This window comes from Babylonia areolata, chromosome 9, assembly GCF_041734735.1.
Source record: "Babylonia areolata isolate BAREFJ2019XMU chromosome 9, ASM4173473v1, whole genome shotgun sequence".
NCBI lineage: Eukaryota > Metazoa > Mollusca > Gastropoda > Neogastropoda > Buccinidae > Babylonia > Babylonia areolata.
In genome coordinates, this window is record NC_134884.1 from 5678403 (window position 1) to 5697694 (window position 19292).

The window sequence follows — 19292 nt, forward strand, 5'->3', positions numbered from 1 at the left end:
ATATTGTTGACTTAGGATCAGGGAGGCATGTTGTGTGTGTGTGAGTGTGTGTGTGCATGTGTGTGTGTGTGTGTTTGTGTGCTTCAATTTTGATTATACATACTATACCATGTTACATGTCTGTCTGAGTGTTTATGTGTGCGTGCCTGAAATGTGATTGAATGACTCGGGGGGGGGGGGGGGGCGCCCAAATGGCAGCCATCAGTTGGCTCTACCCAGGTAGGCAGCCTGTGGTGCAAATGACCCCATGTTTGTAAAGCGCTTAGACGTGGGCAACAGCCGAATGGTTAAAGTGTTGGACTTTCAATCTGAGGGTCCCGGGTTCGAATCACGGTGACGGCGCCTGGTGGGTAAAGGGTGGAGATTTTTACGATCTCCCAGGTCAACATATGTGCAGATCTGCTTAGTGCCTGAACCTCCTTCGTGTGTATACGCAAGCAGAAGATCAAATACGCATGCTAAAGATCCTGTAATCCATGTCAGCGTTTGGTGGGTTATGGAAACAAGAAAACACCCAGCATGCACACCCCCGAAAGCGGAGTATGGCTGCCTACGTGGTGGGTTAAAAACGGTCATACACGTAAAAGCCCACTCGCATATATACAAGTGAACATGGGAGTTGCAGCCCACGAACGCAGAAGAAGAAGTAAAGCGTTTTGAGCATGGTTTCCGGCTGAGGATAGGTGCTAACTACCCATAATTTTCATCATCATCATCATCATACATAATTTTAGAGAGAAAAAAAAAGTCCTTTATTGACAGGGGGAGGTGAACTGGGATCCTGTGGACATGACAGTGCTTGCCGACGAACAGATCGACGAGGCGGGAAGGTCGTGGAGGTCAGGGGTCAAAGCGGAGAAGCGTTTCCTGAAGCAGTGGTACATCAGGACCACCGCCTTGGCTCAGGTACTGTTCCGGTTCAGCCTGTATGTGCTTGTGTAGGTGTGTGCGTGTGTGGATGTGTATGAGTGGGTTTGTTTATGTGTGTGTGTGCGTGTGTTAGTAGGTTTAGTTGTGTGTGTGTTGATGTGTATCTGCAATCTTAACGTCCTCCCACTTTCAGTGATATTAGGTGGATAGGTACGGGTGGGCGTATGTGAGTGGGTTTGTGTGTGTGTAGGTGTGTGTGGATGTAGATATGTAGATGTGTGTTAGTGGGCATAGTTGTGTGTGTGTGAATGTGTGGTGAGTAGGTGTGTTGTATGTGTGTACTGGTGTAGTGTGTGCGGATGTAGGTATTTGTGTGTGAGTAGGTGTAGGTGTGTGTGTGTATATATGTGTAGGTTTGTGTCAGTAGGTGTGTTTGTAAGTGTGAAGGTGTGCATGTATGTGTGTAAGATAGGTGTGTGTGTGTAGGTGTGTTAGTAAGTGTGTAGGTGTGCATATGTGTGTGTAAGATAGGTGTGTGTGTGTAGGTGTGTTAGTAAGTGTGTAGGTGTGCATATGTGTGTGTAAGATAGGTGTGTGTGTTTAGGTGCACACACGTGTGTGTGTGTATGTGTGAGTGATCATGTGTGTGTTGCATGCGAATGTGTATTTATATATCTCCATGTGTATGTATGTCTGTGCGCCTGTGTGTGCATGCATGTGTGGTGAATGTGCATGCATCCTTATAATATATGTGTGTGTGTGTGTGTATGTGTGTGTTGTGTTGTGTGTCAGTCGCTGTACGAAGGGCTGTCGGAGGTGGACCAGGCACTGTGGGGGGACATCGTGCAGCTCCAGAGACACTGGATCGGGGAGTGTGACGGCACCAGGCTGCAGTTCCCTCTGGTGGTCTGTTCTGCACCTCTCTCTCTTCCTCCTTCTTCTTCTGCTTCTTCATCGTCATCATCATTGTCACCATCATCTACACCATCGTTATCATCACCGTTGTCATCATTGTCGTCGTCGTCGTCGTCGTTATCTTCATCATCATCTTCATCTTCTTCTTCTTCTACTTCTACTTGTTGTTGTTGTTGTTCTTTTTCATCTTCATCATCATCATCACCATCATTAGCATTTTTGTCATCATCATTATCATTGTCGTCATCATCATCACCGCCGTCATCATCATCATCATCATTATAATGATAACCGGAAGAATCATGTTAGTGATAGTAATAATGATAATAAAAAGAATAAGAATGGTGAATAATTTGTATAGCACCTATTCTCTAAATAGGCTTCCTGGCACTTTACAAAAATGAGTAAAGACACACGCAGGCACATGCATATGTGTGTGCACACATATGCACACACAGAAACAGTCACATGCGCACGCACGCGCGCACACACACACACACACACACACAAATAATATACTTTTCCTCTGATACATAACATGTACTTTTTTTCTTTCTTTCTTTCTTTTTTTTTTTATTTTTTTTTTTTTTTTTTTTTTTTACACTAATATTCACATGCATTCCCTTTCCTTTATACACTACTTTACTCCTTTCTGTCTAAAAACACTTATAGTGAATAGACGTTAAACTGAAGAAAACACACACAAATACACACACACACACACACACACACACAGAACCAGAGTCAGAGCAGGGGAGAACACAGTGTGAGCAACTACACGTTTACACTGACGTAGTGGCTGTGCTGTGTTGCTGGGTAGTCTAAGATGGGAGGAACACAGTAGGACTCACTGCTGCACATTTACACTGACGCAGTGACTGTGCTTTTTTTGTTGTGCAGTCGGGTGAGGGGCAAACACAGTACGACCCGCTACACATTTACACTGCCACACCGGAAGCTGTGTACGGTGTGGCCTTTGTTGCCGTCTCCCCACAACACAGACTGAACCAGCCTTCTTTGTATCAGGTGGGTTTCTGAACACCTGTACACTACAGTCTTCTTCTTCTTCTTCTTCTTCTTCTTCTTCTGCGTTCGTGGGCTTCAACTCCCACGTTCACTCGTATATACGCGAGTGGGCTTTCACGTGTATGACCGTCTTTACCCCGCCATGTAGGCAGCTATACTCCGCTTTCGGGGGTGTGCATGCTGGGTATGTTCTTGTTTCCATAACCCACCGAACGCTGACATGGATTACAGGATCTTTAACGTGCGTATTTGATCTTCTGCTTGCGCATACACACAAAGCGGGTTCAGGCACTGGCAGGTCTGCACATATGTTGACCTGGGAGATCGGAAAAATCTCCACCCTTTACCCACCAGGCGCCGTCACCGTGATTCGAACCTGGGACCCTCAGATCGAAAGTCCAACGCTTTAACCATTCGGCTATGGCGCCCGTCGACACTACAGTCAAATAATGACTTTTTTTCTCTCCAACTATATCTCTTTTTTTTTTTCTTTTTTTTTGTCTACTAGGTGTATCATCACTTGTGGATCACAAAAAAACGTCGTTTTTTTAGGAGGTTAACAATTGCAGTATTTTATGACATTGTATTGTGAAAATGAATGTTGTTGATATTAATAATGACAGTAGTTATCACAATTGCTGGTTTACAAAATGTAATGTTTTGTGTATCCAGCAGTACTGTTTTATTCAGTTTGTTGGTGGTGACCATAATATTTGGTGGGATTTCTTGAGCAGTCAGGAGAAGTGATGATTGAAAGAATTCTTTTGCAGTCAGACAAGAACTTGTTTGAAAATTCAGTAAATGGGATGCACAGTATTTGCCTAGTCAGAGGTTTTCAGTCAGAGGTTCTGGGTTCAATCCTGTATTGGTGCCTGGTGGACTAAGGATGGAGATTTTTCCAGTCACTCTTCTTCTTCGTCTTCTGCGTTCACTCGTGTGCACACGAATGGGCTTTTACGTGTATGACAGTTTTTACCCCGCCATGTAGGCAGCCATACTCCGTTTTCGGGGTGTGTGCATGCTGGGTATGTTCTTGTTTCCATAACCCACCAAACGCTGTCATGGATTACAGGATCTTTAACGTGCGTATTTGATCTTCTGCTTGCATATACACACGAAATGGGTTCAGGCACTGGCAGGTCTGCACATATGTTGACCTGGGAGATCGTAAAAATCTCCACCCTTTACCCACCAGGCGCCGTCACCGTGATTCGAACCCGGGACCCTCAGATTCAAAGTCCAATGCTTTAACCACTCGGCTATTGCGCCCGTCTTCCAGTCACTCAAACCAATAGATGTGCCTATCTGCCATTGCCTTAAATCCTCTAATGTGTGATGGAGTCTCCTGTGGGACTGACGGATGAGTAGGCAGGCAGGCTTATCTGTCGGTGTGTGTCCTCATATGGGAGAAGAGGCCGATTCAGGATGCGCAGCACTTCCCACAGGTGCTGCAAGGCAAAACGTCTCCAGAAGTTGAGCCCTGCTTCCTTTGCTCACGCTTCTCCTTAATGGCCAGCATTCTCTTGTTTTCAGACATCTTTATGCTACTAGAGCACAGCATCCTTCAGCAAGAGCGGTCAAGGGCATCAGTTTCCCAGGAAGCAATGTCTATGTCACAGGCTTTGAGGTTTGTCTTCAAGGTGTCCTAGAAGTGCTTGCAGGGTCTTCCAAGTTTGCAGTGGCCTTCCTTCGGCTGGCCATACAAGAGCATCTTTGGGATCCTGCTGTCTGTCATGCGGACAACATGTCCTGTCCAGCGTAGCTGGCACTGGATCAGCAGGCTTTCGATGCTGGGCAGGCCGCTCCTCTCAAGGACCTGGAGGTTGGAGACCCTGTCTTGCCACTTTATGCTGAGGATCTTTCATAGGCATCTCTGGTGAAACTGCTCAAGTTGTTGAATGTGACGGCGATACATCGTCCATGTTTCACAGCAGTACAACAAGGTGGTCAGCACAACAGCTCTGTAGGTTTTGATTTTGGTGCTGAGCCTGTTGCCTTTCTTGTTCCACTGCCTGTTGTTGAGTCTGCCAAAGGCGGAGCTGGTCTTGGCGATGCGCAGCGTCACTTCTGCATCAAGGGCTCCGTTGCTGCATAGGGTGTTGCCCAGGTAGCAAAACTTGTCGACTGACTTGATCTCTGCCATTATCCATAACCTTGTGTGATGGGCTATGGAAGCAAAAGAATATGCACACCCTTGAAAACACTGTTGCTGCCTGCTGAGCGGGACAAAAATAGTCAAACACGTAAAACCATACAGTCACTGGTATGTGTGACGGGACATTAACTCTTTCCATACAAACGGCGAAAGAGACAACATTAACAGCGTTTTACCCCAATTACCATCATCAAAATATTGCAAGTGGAAGGCTCTTATACTGAAGACGTGAATGTTGACAAAAAATACCACAATTCTGATGACGGAAGCTATAGGTTGGGTCATTCAGACACCCACTTGACATACGAGGGGTCTGTGTAGAGGAGAAGAGAGGACTGGTCATACTGAGTGAGTTAAACAAGTTCCCCCTCCTCCTCTCATAAAAGCCCACTTGTACATTCAAGTGAACCTGGCAGTTGAAGCCTATGAACCCGGAAAGAAAGGAAATCACAAAAAAATATTTAAGTCATTGTTTACTTAGAATAGGCATTCAGTTAACTGTGTATGTGATTGCGTATTTCAGCATGACAATATGCTTGAACATGCTAATGAAATGGAATGATATTTTTGACTTTGAACCCATTTGGATCATTGAATTGTTGTTGCTTGCAGTATATTTTTTTGTTTGCGTGTATTGTATTTTTTCTCTTCAATGAATATTACCTAAGTAACAGTCTGGCTCCGCGACTAAGCCATTATTGTCGTTAGTAGGGGGCTTAGTAGGTGGTGTCCTAAGTATGTTAAAACAGAACAGGCACCACTGAACACCACCGAAGTTACTCAGCAGCAGTGCAGGGTCTCCTCTGGTGCGTGGCCTCCTGGCGACCTAACATCGATGGTTCCCTGTGGACTGCCGACGCTGGAACTGCGATGGACGAACCTGGGTGTGGCCGTGTTTGGGGGAATCTAAATGAGCAGCGTGGGAGTAATGCCACTGAAACGGTGCAGATTTTGAGGCAGAAAAAAAAAAAAAAAATTACCTAAGTAGCATTTTATGAATGAACAGCCAAGTTGTTTTAATCTACCAAAATGTCATCCATCAAGTGTGTTAGCTAGTTGGCAGTTCAGCCATATTTGGAATCATTTGTAAAGTTATGTAGCTGTTTTACAGTTTCTTTCTTTTTGATATCATATTCAGTTTTCTTTTCTTTCAGGAAAATGCCTGTCCGGATACAGAAAGTAAGTTAAAAAGTACTGAAATTGTCTCCAGGTTTCACAAAGTAATTGCCTCAAAACAAATCCCTTGTTGCATGGTGTTGAAAATAAAAATGAAAAGATCATTGTATTTGAATGTATTTGCGTGTTCTCAAAGCTGCCTTGCAGTGTAAAACATTGGATTTTTTTCAAAGTCATTCAGAGCAAGAGTACAATCACAGTACCTGATCTTTTTTTTTTTCCCTTGAGAATTGTCTGTGAGTGTGTTTGTGTGTGTGTGTGTGTGTGTGTGTGTGTGTGTGTGTGGAGGGCTGGGGTGGGGGTTATCTGTGGGTGTGTGTGAAGGGGATAGGTGTTTGTGTGTATATAGGAATTGTATTCCTCTTTTTACATATTTCTCTGTGTGAAATTCGGGCTGCTCTCCCCAGGGAGAGCGCGTCGCTACACTACAGTGCCACCTTTTGTTTTTGTGTGTGTGTGTGTGTGTATTTTTTTCCTGTGTGCAGTTTTATTTGTTTTTCCTATCGAAGTGGATTTTTCTACAGAATTTTGCCAGGAACGACCCTTTTGTTGCTGTGGGTTCTTTTATGTGTACTAAGTGCATGCTGCACACAGGACCTTGGTTTATCGTCTCATCCGAATGACTATCGTCCAGACCACCACCCAAGGTCTACTGGAGGGGGAGAAAATATCAGCTGCTGAGCTGTGATTCGAACCAGCGCGCTCAAGATTCTCTCGCTTCCTAGGCAGACACTTTACCTCTAAGCCATCACTCCACATGTGAAGGTGTGTGAGTGTGCAGGTGTGTGTGCGTATGTGTGTGTCTGTCTGTCTTTGTGTGTGCGGTAAGGGGGAAAAAAAAAAGAATACTTGTTTTATATCATGGATACTGAATTTAGCAGAACTCAGAACTCAAAACTCAAAACGTTTTTATTCAAGGATTAAGATTTTAGGCATTGCCTATTCTTCCAATCTGTCCTTGCTAATCTACATCTATTACAAATAGCACACACTACCACCATCGCCAATATTACTTGGACACTTGTCACGTTTATGATAGAACGAATTGAATAGATTATGCATGCATAAGAAATAGAACGAGAGAGAAAAAAGAAAAAAAAAAAGAGCAAAACAAAACACGATGAAATGAGAAAGCAAGGAAAGAACAGCAACAACAACAGCAGAGAGAAAGAGATAACTGTCAGCAAGATGATATGTATATACATTTACCATGTTTTTTTGTTTTTTTTCTTTTTCTTCTTCCTGCAGACATACCTCTGTCACTGAAAGCTCGACACCCTCTGACAGGAGAGTGCCTCCCCGTCATCGTGTCCTCGTCACTGGAATTCGACGACTTCAACGATGTGCAGTTAGGTCTGGTGTTCCGCCGCTCTGTTTATTTCTTCTTCTTCTTCTTCTGCGTTCACTCGTATGCACACGAGTGGGCTTTTACGTGTATGACCGTTTTTACCCCGCCATGTAGGCAGCCCTACTGCGTTTTCGGGGGTGTGCATGCTGGGTATGTTCTTGTTTCCATAACCCACCGAACGCTGACATGGATTACAGGATCTTTAACGTGCGTATTGGATCTTCTGCTTGCATATACACATGAAGGGGGTTCAGGCACTAGCAGGTCTGCACCTGGGAGATCGTAAAAATCTCCACCCTTTACCCACCAGGCGCCATCACCGTGATTCGAACCCGGGACCCTCAGATTGACAGTCCTACGCTTTAACCACTCGGCTATTGCGCCCGTCGCTCTGTTTTCAGTTTGCTTCTAGTTCATCGCTCCCGCAAGTGAGGCGCGTTCATTGAATGTTCTTTCAGTTTTGGGTAGTAAGCGGGTGGTGTGCAGGGATGAGTGAATGTAAACCACCACAGAAATAATTTCCTGTGTTTTCTTAACGTTGGTGGAATTAACTCACTGGGGGACGGCAAGTTTTCTCCCTTGGTTTTCAGCCCATTTGTAAAGGTTTGGAAAAAAAAATTTTTTTCATGCGTGCAGTTTTATTTGTTTTTCCTATCAAAGTGGATTTTCTACAGAATTTGGCCCAGAACAACCTTTTTGTTGCTGTGGGTTCTTTTATGTGCGCTAAGTGCATGCTGCACCCGGGACCTCGGTTTATCGTCTCATCCGAATGACTAGCAACCAGACCATCACTCAAGGTCTTGTGGAGGGGGAGAAAACATCGGTGGCTGGGCCGTGATTCGAACCAGCATGCTCAGATTCTCTCGCTTCCAAGGCGGACGCGTTACCTCTGGGCCATCACTCCACTTACCCCGCCATTTTTACCCCGCCATGTAGGCTGCCATACTCCGTTTTCGGGGGTAGGGGAAGGTTAAAACGCGGGAAGGAGAGGACTGGGCCCCCGCCTTCCTATGCCGAGCCCTGGACACAGTGGATGTGAATTCACTGCTGCGATGGGCTGTAAATGGTTGACGGGACCTCTAACCTTTAACCTTTAACTCACTCGGGACGACAAGTTTTCTCCCTTGCTTTTCCCCACAGACAGCCCATTTGTAAGGGTTTGGAAAAAAAATTACAAAAAATACAAAATACTGTGTAAGAAAATGAAACTTTCAGAACTGGTTTATTACGTGTTGAGCTATTACATATTAAAAAAATCAGATTTCTCATCTTATTTTTACAGTTTTGCCATATGTAGAAAATACTGCCAATTTTTCACCCCGAATCACCATACCCATGCTCGCTTTCTGCATTAAATTCGCTTTCTTCTTCGTCATCATCCACCTCTTCAATGTCTGACCCTTCAGTTTGTACATTTCAAGTACTTCGGCAACCCTAAAACGTTGCCGTCACTGCCTTGTTCGCTTCACAACATTCTGAGAAGAGCCCGCTTTGCTGACAGGCTGGCACGCGAGCAGACGACCGGTCAGTGACTTTGTCAGCGTGTGTGCGAGACAGGCCACACATCCCAGGCTGACCAATCATACTGTTTGATTGTGGAGTGACCCAGAATAGCGCACTCTGCTTGGCTAATCACAAAATCACGTGTACAGCGCATGATGGAATTTTACTTTCGGAGAATGCTATTCCATTCCTTCGTCCGAATCCGAATACGTTTTGTGTAGGAATGCGTGAGCATTCCTTCGTCCGGAGAGAGTTAATAACAAAGACGTGACCTTGCTGGCTGTGTTTCAGGGATTCCCGGTGTGGACGAGGCAGCCAGGATGGTGGCCGAACAGCTGGGCATCCCCTTTCTGACCGTCCTGCAGGACGTAGACGGGGAGCAGAGGCTGGTCAACTCTCATGATGTGAGGCGTTTGGCTGGACGTTTGTGTGGTGTTCTCTTTTCTCCTGTGTGGCTTGTGTTGCGTTTCTTTTGTTGGCATGTTTCAGCGCGCTTGTCACGTTCTGCTGCTGGCGTCTTTTCTGGGTTTTTGACTCACTTGTGTAAACAAAGTGAGTCTATGTTTTAACCCGGTGTTCGGTTGTCTCTGTGTGTGTGTGTGTGTGTGTGTCCGTGGTAAACTTTAACATTGACATTTTCTCTGCAAATACTTTGTCAGTTGACACCAAATTTGGCATAAAAATAGGAAAAATTCAGTTCTTTCCAGTCATCTTGTTTAAAACAATATTGCACCTCTGGGATGGGCACAAAAAAATAAAAAATGAAGCCTAATTATATGCAAACTGCATTTACTGTTATATTTATATTTTTTGTATTCTCTAAACTTGGCACTTTGATCTGATATTCTGACCCAACAACAAGAGCAGTCATTATTATCATTTTTTGTTCAAACAGGAACTTCTTTTGCTAAGCATGGAAGTTTTATTTATTTTGCAAACATTTTGGTGCAGATAGTAAAAAAGGGAAATTACTCTGTAATTAATGCTAGGGGACTTAATTTGCTTTAAACTGATCTTTCTCATCTTAAACATTACATTTTTACATTTTGAGGCCTTGCCTCTCTTGTTTTGCTTTTTTCGGGATGTGCTGATGAACTTACCATACCCATTCTGTGTTAGCATCCCGTCTGTTTATTTGGGATGTGTCAATGTGCTTGCCACATTGTGTGTTTGTGTCCCATCTATTGATTTGTGATGTGTCAATGCGCTTGCCACATTGTGTGTTTGGGTCCCGTCTGTTTATTTGGGATGTGTCAATGTGCTTGCCACATTGTGTGTTTGTGTCCCATCTATTGATTTGTGATGTGTCATTGTGTTTGCCGCATTCTGTGCTTGTATCCGGTCTGTTGATTTGGGATGTGTCAATGCACTTGCCACATTGTGTGTTTGCGTCCCATCTATTGATTTGTGATGTGTCAATGCGTTTGCCGCATTCTGTGCTTGTATCCGGTCTGTTGATTTGGGATGTCAATGCACTTGCCACATTGTGTGTTTGCGTCCCATCTATTGATTTGTGATGTGTCAATGCGTTTGCCACATTGTGTGTTTGCGTCCCGTCTGTTGATTTGTGATGTGTCAATGTGCTTTCCACATTGTGTGTTTGTGTTTCGTCTGTTGATTTGGGATGTGTCAGTGTGCTTGCCACATTGTGTGTTTGCGTCCCATCTGTTGATTTGGGATGTGTCAATGTGCTTTCCACATTGTGTGTTTGTGTTTCGTCGATATATTTTAGAACGTGTGAAAGCGCTTGCCCCGTTCTGTGTTTGCGTCTCCGTCTTATTTATTTGTAAGGTGCCAAAGGAAAGGCCTTGCCGCACATTTTGTGTTTGTGTCCTCTCTATCTGTTTGTGACGTGTCAGAGTGCTTGCCTGTCCCAGTTCTGGGCTTGCATCCTGTATTTTTTTTTATTTGGGACTAGGTCTGATCAGTGTGCTGAGTTATGCTGTGGTCAGGTATCTACTTTTTTTTTCTTTTTTTTATTATTTTTTTTTTTTTTTTTGTGGATGTGTTGTAGTATTCACGGATCCGTCTGCATGCTCTGACACCTCCCTGAAACTTTAACTGGGACATGTCAGATTGCTTGCTCTGTTCTGTGCTTGTATCCTGTCTGTTTATTTGGGACGTGTCAGTGTGCTTGCCCCGTTCTGTGCTTGTATCCTGTCTGTTTATTTGGGACGTGTCAGTGTGCTTGCCCCGTTCTGTGCTTGTATCCTGTCTGTTTATTTGGGACATGTCAGCGTGCTTGTCCTGTTCAGATGATGCCTCCTCCCTCCTTCTGTACACAGTGAAGCGTATCATCTTGATAGGAGATCAGTTTGAAATGAAGATCATATCCTAATAAGGAGGCAGAGATGGTGAAATCAGATGAACTGAAAAAAAGCAAAAATCTTGTCATCTCGTATTTTTCAAGTATGTTTTGAAATAGCTGTAGCAATACAGCAAAAGAGTGTTTTTCTCTTGGCCTGTGGATTATATTCGGTCAATACATGGAATTTCTCACACACATAGAATATGAGATTGTTCAAGGTAATGAATTATACATATCATGTTGATTTTGGCAATATACGCTTCGGTTTAGTATCTGAGTATGTAAATTTTTCTAAAAATTTGAGAACAGGGGACACCTGTTTTTTCAAATTTGCATTTGTATAAGAATTTTGCAGATACGTTTACACTGCCCAGTTGGTCATCAGTTTATATCAGAGGGTCAGTAGTGAATCGAATGAGTTTTTTTGACAGAAATAGACCATTAATTTTTGTAGTTATTGATCAAGAAGTTCTGTAGATCATTCCAGAAAACGTGTTGCTATCCTGTGTGAAAAGATTAAATGGTTTATTATTTTCCTCTCCATTTTACAAAATGAACATTTGTTATTAGCAGTAACATAAATTTTTCTCAAGGATGATACCAGTTGCAAGTGTTCTGTGAGTGATTTCTCAACTGGAACCATTTTAGTCTGATTTCTTTTAGTCTTTGTATTTTAGAAAGAAAAAAAAAAGGTCTCCAATTTAGGTGATTAAACACATATTTCTGACTCGTATTTTTCTGTTCTGTTTCAGATGGATGGGCTGACAAGATCAGAAGCTTTCCAAGCTATTCAAAAGAAGGCAAAGGTAGGTGTATTGTATTGTATTGTATTGTGAGTTTATGTAAGTTTTTGCCTGCCTGTGTGTGCGTATGTGTTAGGGTAGCTGTTGGATACACATGTATTGTTAAAATGTATGTATGCAGTGTGTGTGTGTGTGTGTGTGTGTGTAGTCATATTTTGGTGTGTGTATGTAACATAGATGTAATGTTTTATGTTAACAAAGCGTTTTTGTAAAGCACCTAGAGCAGATTTCTGGATAGTGTGCTATATAAGTATCCATTATTATTATTATTATTATTGTATTGTATTGTATTTCCTTTTTTGTCACAGCAGATTTCTCTGTGTGAAATTTGAGCTGTTTTTCACCAGGGAAAGTATTCTCTTAGCACTGTGTTAAATATTTCATTCACTGTAATTAAGATGGATGGATGGCCGTAAAGTGCTACTAGCATCATCGAAAGCTTTGTCTTTGTTGCACTAGTCTCGTGGATTTAAAAAAACAAAACAACAATAACAAAAAAACAGAAGGGGAAAAACACCTTATTTCTGCGCTTTTTATATGTACTTTATTGTATTTTATTGTATTTCTCTTTTTGTCACAAGAGATTTCTCTGTGTGAAATTCGGGCTGCTCTCCCCAGGGAGAGCGCGTCGCTACGCTACAGCGCCACCCATTTTTTTTGTATATTTTTCCTGTGTGCACTTTTATTTGTTTTTGCTATCGAAGTGGATTTTTCTACAGAATTTTGCCAGGAGCAACCCTTTTGTTGCCGTGGGTTCTTTTACGTGTGCTAGGTGCATGCTGCACATGGGACCTTGGTTTATTGTCTCATCCAAATGACTAGCGTCCAGACCACCACTCAAGGTCTAGTGGAGGGGGAGAAAATATCGGCGGCTGAGCCATGATTTAAACCGGCACGCTCAGATTTTCTCGATTCCTAGGCGGACGCGTTACCTCTAGGCTATCACTCCACTTTAGTCTGTTATCTGAGAATTTAGAAAAAAAAATGATTGTTAAAAAAAAAAAAAAGGATTTTCTTCTTCTTCTGCGTTCACTCGTATGCACACGAGTGGGCTTTTACGTGTATGACCGTTTTTACCCTGCCATGTAGGCAGCCATTTTCGGGGGTGTGCGTGCTGGGTATGTTCTTGTTTCCGTAACCCACCGAACGCTGACATGGATTACAGGATCTTTAACGTGCGTATTTGATCTTCTGCTTGCATATACACATGAAGGGGGTTCAGGCACTAGCAGGTCTGCACATATGTTGACCTGGGAGATCGTAAAAATCTCCAACCTTCAGCCACCAGGTGCCGTCACCGTGATTCAAACCCGGGACCCTCAGATTGACAGTCCAATGCTTTAACCACTCGGCTATTGCGCCCGTCAAAAAAAAAAGGAAAAAAAAAGGATAATCTGTATTAAGCTAAGAACAGAAAAAGAAACATTGATTTCAACAAGAAATGAGATGAGGAAGCTTCACGCTTTGACCCTAGGGTCTTCCACAAATCAAAACGATCAAACATACAAACGAAAAGAAACAGATATAAACGCTTATCAGTGCATACATTGGACTGGATCAAGAATGTCGTATTTTCGATACCCCTCCACTTCCGTGCTTGGGGTGAGTCCTGTCAATGTCGTCAGTGTCGGCAGATTCATGGGCAGCTGTTGTTTGAGGGATGTGGTGGCGGTCTCCACTCTGGGGGAGACGCTCACTCAGTCTGGCTCCGCGACTAAGCCATTATTGTCGTTAGTAGGGGGCTTAGTAGGTGGTGTCCTAAGTACGTTAAAACAGAACAGGCACCACTGAACACCACCGAAGTGACTCAGCAGCAGTGCAGGGTCTCCTCTGGTGTGTGGCCTCCTGGCGACCTAACATCAATTGTTCCCCATGGACTGCCGACGCTGGAACTGTGACGGACGAACCCAGGTGTGGCTGTGTATGGGGGAATCTAAATGAGCGGCGTGTGAGTAATGCCACTGAAACGGCGCGGATGATGGGGCAGCAAAAAAAAAATAAAATAAAAAGAATGTCGTATTGCAAGTAAAAAATCGAACTAAGCAGTTATCAGTTTGTTCAGAATGACAAAGAGCGAATTTCTTCATTCAGAATAATGCTGACGATAAATAGAATATTCTAGAGTGGAATGGAAATAAAGTGAAACGAATATTGATTGAGAAACCCATATAGTTCCCTCTTGTGGAGAATTGAATCCAGGCTGCGTGGGTCTTGCAGGAGCTGGGTGTTGGCGGAGACCTGGTGAGCAGGAGGCTGCGTGACTGGCTCATCTCCCGACAGCGCTACTGGGGCACGCCCATACCTGTCGTTCACTGTGATCGCTGCCAGGTGGGCTGCACTCACACACACAGACACACACACACACACACACACACACACACACACACACACACACACAAATCATATGCGTGACTGGCTCATCTCCCGACAGCGCTACTGGGGCACGCCCATACCTGTCGTTCACTGTGATCGCTGCCAGGTGGGCTGCACTTACACACACACACAGACACAGACACACACACACACACACACACACACACACACACAAATCATATGCGTGACTGGCTCATCTCCCGACAGCGCTACTGGGGCACGCCCATACCTGTCGTTCACTGTGATCGCTGCCAGGTGGGCTGCACTTACACACACAGACACACAGACACAGACACACACACACACACACACACACACACACACACACACACACACACACACACACATCATATGCGTGACTGGCTCATCTCCCGACAGCGCTACTGGGGCACGCCCATACCTGTCGTTCACTGTGATCGCTGCCAGGTGGGCTGCACTTACACACACACACACACAGACACACACACACACACACAGACACACACACACACACACACACACACACACATACATATGTACACATGTATGCACATTCACACACTCTCACGCACTTTCTCATAAACACATGCACACATGAGCGCGTGCACGCATTCTCTCACACACAAACATATGCACACATGTATGCACACTCACACACTCACGCACTCTCTCATAAGTGCACGTGCGCACGCATGCTCACACACACACACACACACACACACACAAATATATGCACACATATATGCACACTACCACACAATTTCTCATAAGCACACACACACACTCACACACACACATGCATGCTGTCTCTCTCTCTCTCACACACACACACACACACACACACACGTTTTGACAATCCATTGCCGTTTCACACACACACACACACACATGCATGCTGTCTCTCTCTCTCTCTCACACACACACACACACACACACACACACACACACGTTTCGACAGTCCATTGCCGTTTCCATTACAAAGCTTTTTCATGAGGCCCGGATGTCAAGTGGATTACACTTCGTTCAGCCTCTACCCTTCAACCTGTCCACTTTGGGTGGTCCTACCATAAGCTCCCATGGGTATGCAAGTCCCCCTCCCCACTCCCCCACCATGGCAAGGTGGCAATCTTCCAGGCACCTGTTGACAGGTGGTCAGTTTCACTTTCAGTTTCAGTTTATCAAGGAGGCAACACTGCGTTCAGACAACGCGCAAACCAGCGCGCTTAGTCAGGCCTTGTGAGTGCATGCATGCATGTATGTTTGTGTACCTATCGGAGTGGATTTCTTCTACAGGGTTTTTGCCAGCGGACAGCACTGTGGTTGCCGTGGGTTCTTTTTCAGTGCGCCAAGTGCGTGCTGCACACGGGACTCTCGGTTTACCGTCTCATCTGAATGACGAGACTCTCAGTTTGATTTTCCAGTCAAACTTGGGGAGAAAGGGAGAGTAGAATTCGAACCCAGACCTTCAAGGACTCTTTGTATTGGCAGATGAGCATTTTAGCCATTTGGCCACCTTCCTCCTTGTCTGCAAAGATGGGGGGGAAAACAAGAAGAATAAAAAAGCAAGAGAGGCAAGGCCTTCAAGACTCACTTGTGATATACTTTTTAAAAAAATCCAAGCTTTTTATGTATTGAGTATAATTTCAAAATGTAATGTTTAAGATGAGAAAGATCAGTTTAAAGCAAATTAAGTCCCCAAGCATTAATTACAGAGTAATTTCCCTGTTTTACTGTCTGCACCAAAACGTTTGTGAAATAAATAAAACTTCCATGCTTAGCAAAAGAAGTTCCTGTTTGAACAAAAAATGATAATAATGACTGCTCTTGTTGTTGGGTCAGAATATCAGATCAAAGTGCCAAGTTTAGAGAATACAAAAAATATAAATATAACAGTAAATGCAGTTTGCATATAATTAGGCTTCTTTTTTAAATTTTTTGTGTGTGCCCATCCCAGAGGTGCAATATTGTTTTAAACAAGATGACTGGAAAGAACTGAATTTTTCCTATTTTTATGCCAAATTTGGTGTCAACTGACAAAGTATTTGCAGAGAAAATGTCAATGTTAAAGTTTACCATGGACACACACACACACACACACACACACACAGACAACCGAACACCGGGTTAAAACATACTTTGTTTACACAAGTGAGTCAAAAACAAAAAAAAACGTGCTAACCAGGCCATGTTGTTTCAGGTGGTGCCCGTGCCGTATGAGGATTTACCTGTGGTGCTGCCAGCCATAGACACGTTCACTGGCCGAGGGCCCTCCCCCTTGGCTCAGCAACACGACTGGATCAACACCACCTGTCCCAGGTGAGTCACACATGCAGCGGTTTGGAAATGCCCTTGGTGCAGTAGTTTGTCATTGTGGGCCTTTATCAGATCCGTCATTGAAAAGGTGTTCTTTGTGGCATGTGTTTGGTTCTCTGCCCTCTGGCTTTCTGAAGATTTTTAAAAATTTTGTTATTCCTGCGTCGTGGAGGGAAAAAAAATGAGGGTTTTCACCTAAGTAAAATGAACAGGTTGAAAATTCTATGCATCACAGTTAATTCCAAGAGTAAAGAACATTTCCATAAAAGCAAGAGGTTTAGAATTCTGTACTTAAACAATTGATTTCAGGATGGGTGCCGATGGCCAAGTATTATCCCCACTGCTTGAGGAGAAAACGAAGTGAAAAGCCATCTGTGTGTTAGCATACATGTAGGCATCCATACTCTGTTTTCGGGGGTGTGCATGCTGGGTATGTTCTTATTTCCATAACCCACGGAATGCTGACGTGGATTACAGGATCTTTAATGTGCGTATTTGATCTTGTGTGCGTGTATACACACGTAGGGGATTCAGGCATTAGCAGGTCTCTACACATGTTGACCTGAGAGATTGGAAAAATCTCCATGCTTTACCCACTAGGTGCCATTACTGAGATTCGAATCCAGCACTCGAAGATTGAAAGTCCAACGCTTTAACCACTCGGGTATTGCGCCTGTCACACGTACATAACGTGTCGGGCAGGTGTGGGGGTGAAACGAAAAGAGAGAGACAGATATTTTCCTTTAACTGACGGACTGTCGCACACATGTCATACGTAATGTGCTGGGCAGGTGTGGACGCGAAGTGAACAGAGAGACTGATATTTTCCTTTAACTGACAGACTGTGATACACATGTTGTACGTAACATGTTGGGTGAAGAGAGAGACCGATATTTTCCTTTAACTGACGGACTGTTGTACACATGTTGTACGTAACGCGTTTGGCATGTGTGGGTGTGAAGCGAAAAGACATATTTTCCTTTACCTGACGGACTGTCGTACACATGTCGTATGTAACGTGCTGTGCAGGTGTTGGAGCCAAACAAAGAGAGAGACAGATATTTTCCTTTAACTGACAGACTGTCGTACACATGTCGTACGTGACATGTTGGGCGAAGAGAGAGACAGATATTTTCCTTTAACTCACTGACTGTCATACACATGTCATACGTAACATGTTGGGCGAAGAGAGAGACAGATATTTTCCTTTAACTGACAGACTGTCGTACATATGTCATACGTAATGTGCTGGGCAGGTGTGGAAGCGAAGTGAACAGGGAGACAGATATTTTCCTGTAACTCACTGACTGTCATAACACATGTCGTACGTAACGCGCTGTGCAGGTGTGGGGGCGAAGCGAAGAGGGAGACGGACACGATGGACACCTTTGTGGACTCCTCCTGGTACTTCCTGCGCTACCTGGACCCCCACAACACGGAGCTCCCCTTCAGCAAGGAGGTGGCCCAACGCTTCATGCCTGTCGACCTGTACATCGGGGGCAAGGAGCATGGTGTGTATGTCATCATGATGATGATGATGATAGTCATTCGGATGAGACGATAAACCGAGGTCCCGTGTGCAGCATGCACTTAGCGCACGTAAAAGAACCCACGGCAACAAAAGGGTTGTTCCTGGCAAAATTCTGTAGAAAAATCCACTTTGATAGGAAAAACAAATAAAACTGCACGCAGGAAAAAATACCCCCAAAAATGGGGTGGCCCTGTAGTGTAGCAACGCGCTCTCCCTGAGGAGAGCAGCCTGAATTTCACACAGGGAAATCTGTTGTGATAAAAAGAAATACAAATACAGATAATAGTGATGATATCAAATTATGATAATAATAAGAACTGTAATTATAGTAATAACAATACTGCTGCTACTACTAGTTATACTACTATTAACGATAATTATGATATTAATAGTGCTCCAATGGCACAAACTTACATGGTGTTTATGTATTACTCTTTGTCACAACGGATTTTCTCTTTCAGAAATTTGGGCTGCTCTGCCCAGGGAGTCCCACCTTTTTTCTGCTATTTACTCCTGCCTGCAAGTATGAATTATTTGTTTTTCCTGTCAAAAGTGGATTTTTTTCTACAGAATTTTGACAGGAACAGCCTTTTTGTTGCCCTGGGGTCTTTAACATGCTATAAGTGCATGCTGCAAACGGGACCTTGGTCTATATTGGTCTCTTCTGAAGGACGAGTGTCCAGACCACTGCTGGAGGTCTGGTGAAGGGGGAGAAAGCTGTGGAGAGTGTGGTGTTTGAACCTGGTGCGCTTCTGAGTCTCTCGCTTCTTAGGCAGACGTGTTACCACTCAGCTGGATTCGTGTTCTCATCTTTTCTGTCTTTTTTTTTTTTTTTTTTTTTTTTATGATCTCATCTTTTTTTCCTTTTTTTTTTTTTTTTTTTTTTTTTGTGTGTGTGTGATCCTATCCTTTTTTTTTTTTTTTAATCCTTTTTCTTCATTTTTTTCTTGATCTCATCTTTTTTATCCTTTCTTTTGTGATCTCATCTTTTT

General features: G+C 43.8%; 1 protein-coding gene across 1 annotated transcript in view; it reads left to right on the forward strand.

The window, feature by feature from the left end:
• The window catches only part of LOC143285933 (putative leucine--tRNA ligase, mitochondrial), a 52422-nt gene that overhangs the window by 14045 nt on the left and 19085 nt on the right, over nucleotides 1-19292 (forward strand). Inside the window, exons 7-16 of the mRNA XM_076593385.1 lie at nucleotides 763-906; nucleotides 1663-1776; nucleotides 2686-2811; nucleotides 6121-6145; nucleotides 7391-7495; nucleotides 9285-9397; nucleotides 12054-12107; nucleotides 14322-14432; nucleotides 16654-16772; nucleotides 18114-18280. Of these exons, the coding sequence (XP_076449500.1) occupies nucleotides 763-906; nucleotides 1663-1776; nucleotides 2686-2811; nucleotides 6121-6145; nucleotides 7391-7495; nucleotides 9285-9397; nucleotides 12054-12107; nucleotides 14322-14432; nucleotides 16654-16772; nucleotides 18114-18280 (1078 nt within the window). The remainder of the gene's footprint in view (nucleotides 1-762; nucleotides 907-1662; nucleotides 1777-2685; nucleotides 2812-6120; nucleotides 6146-7390; nucleotides 7496-9284; nucleotides 9398-12053; nucleotides 12108-14321; nucleotides 14433-16653; nucleotides 16773-18113; nucleotides 18281-19292) is intronic.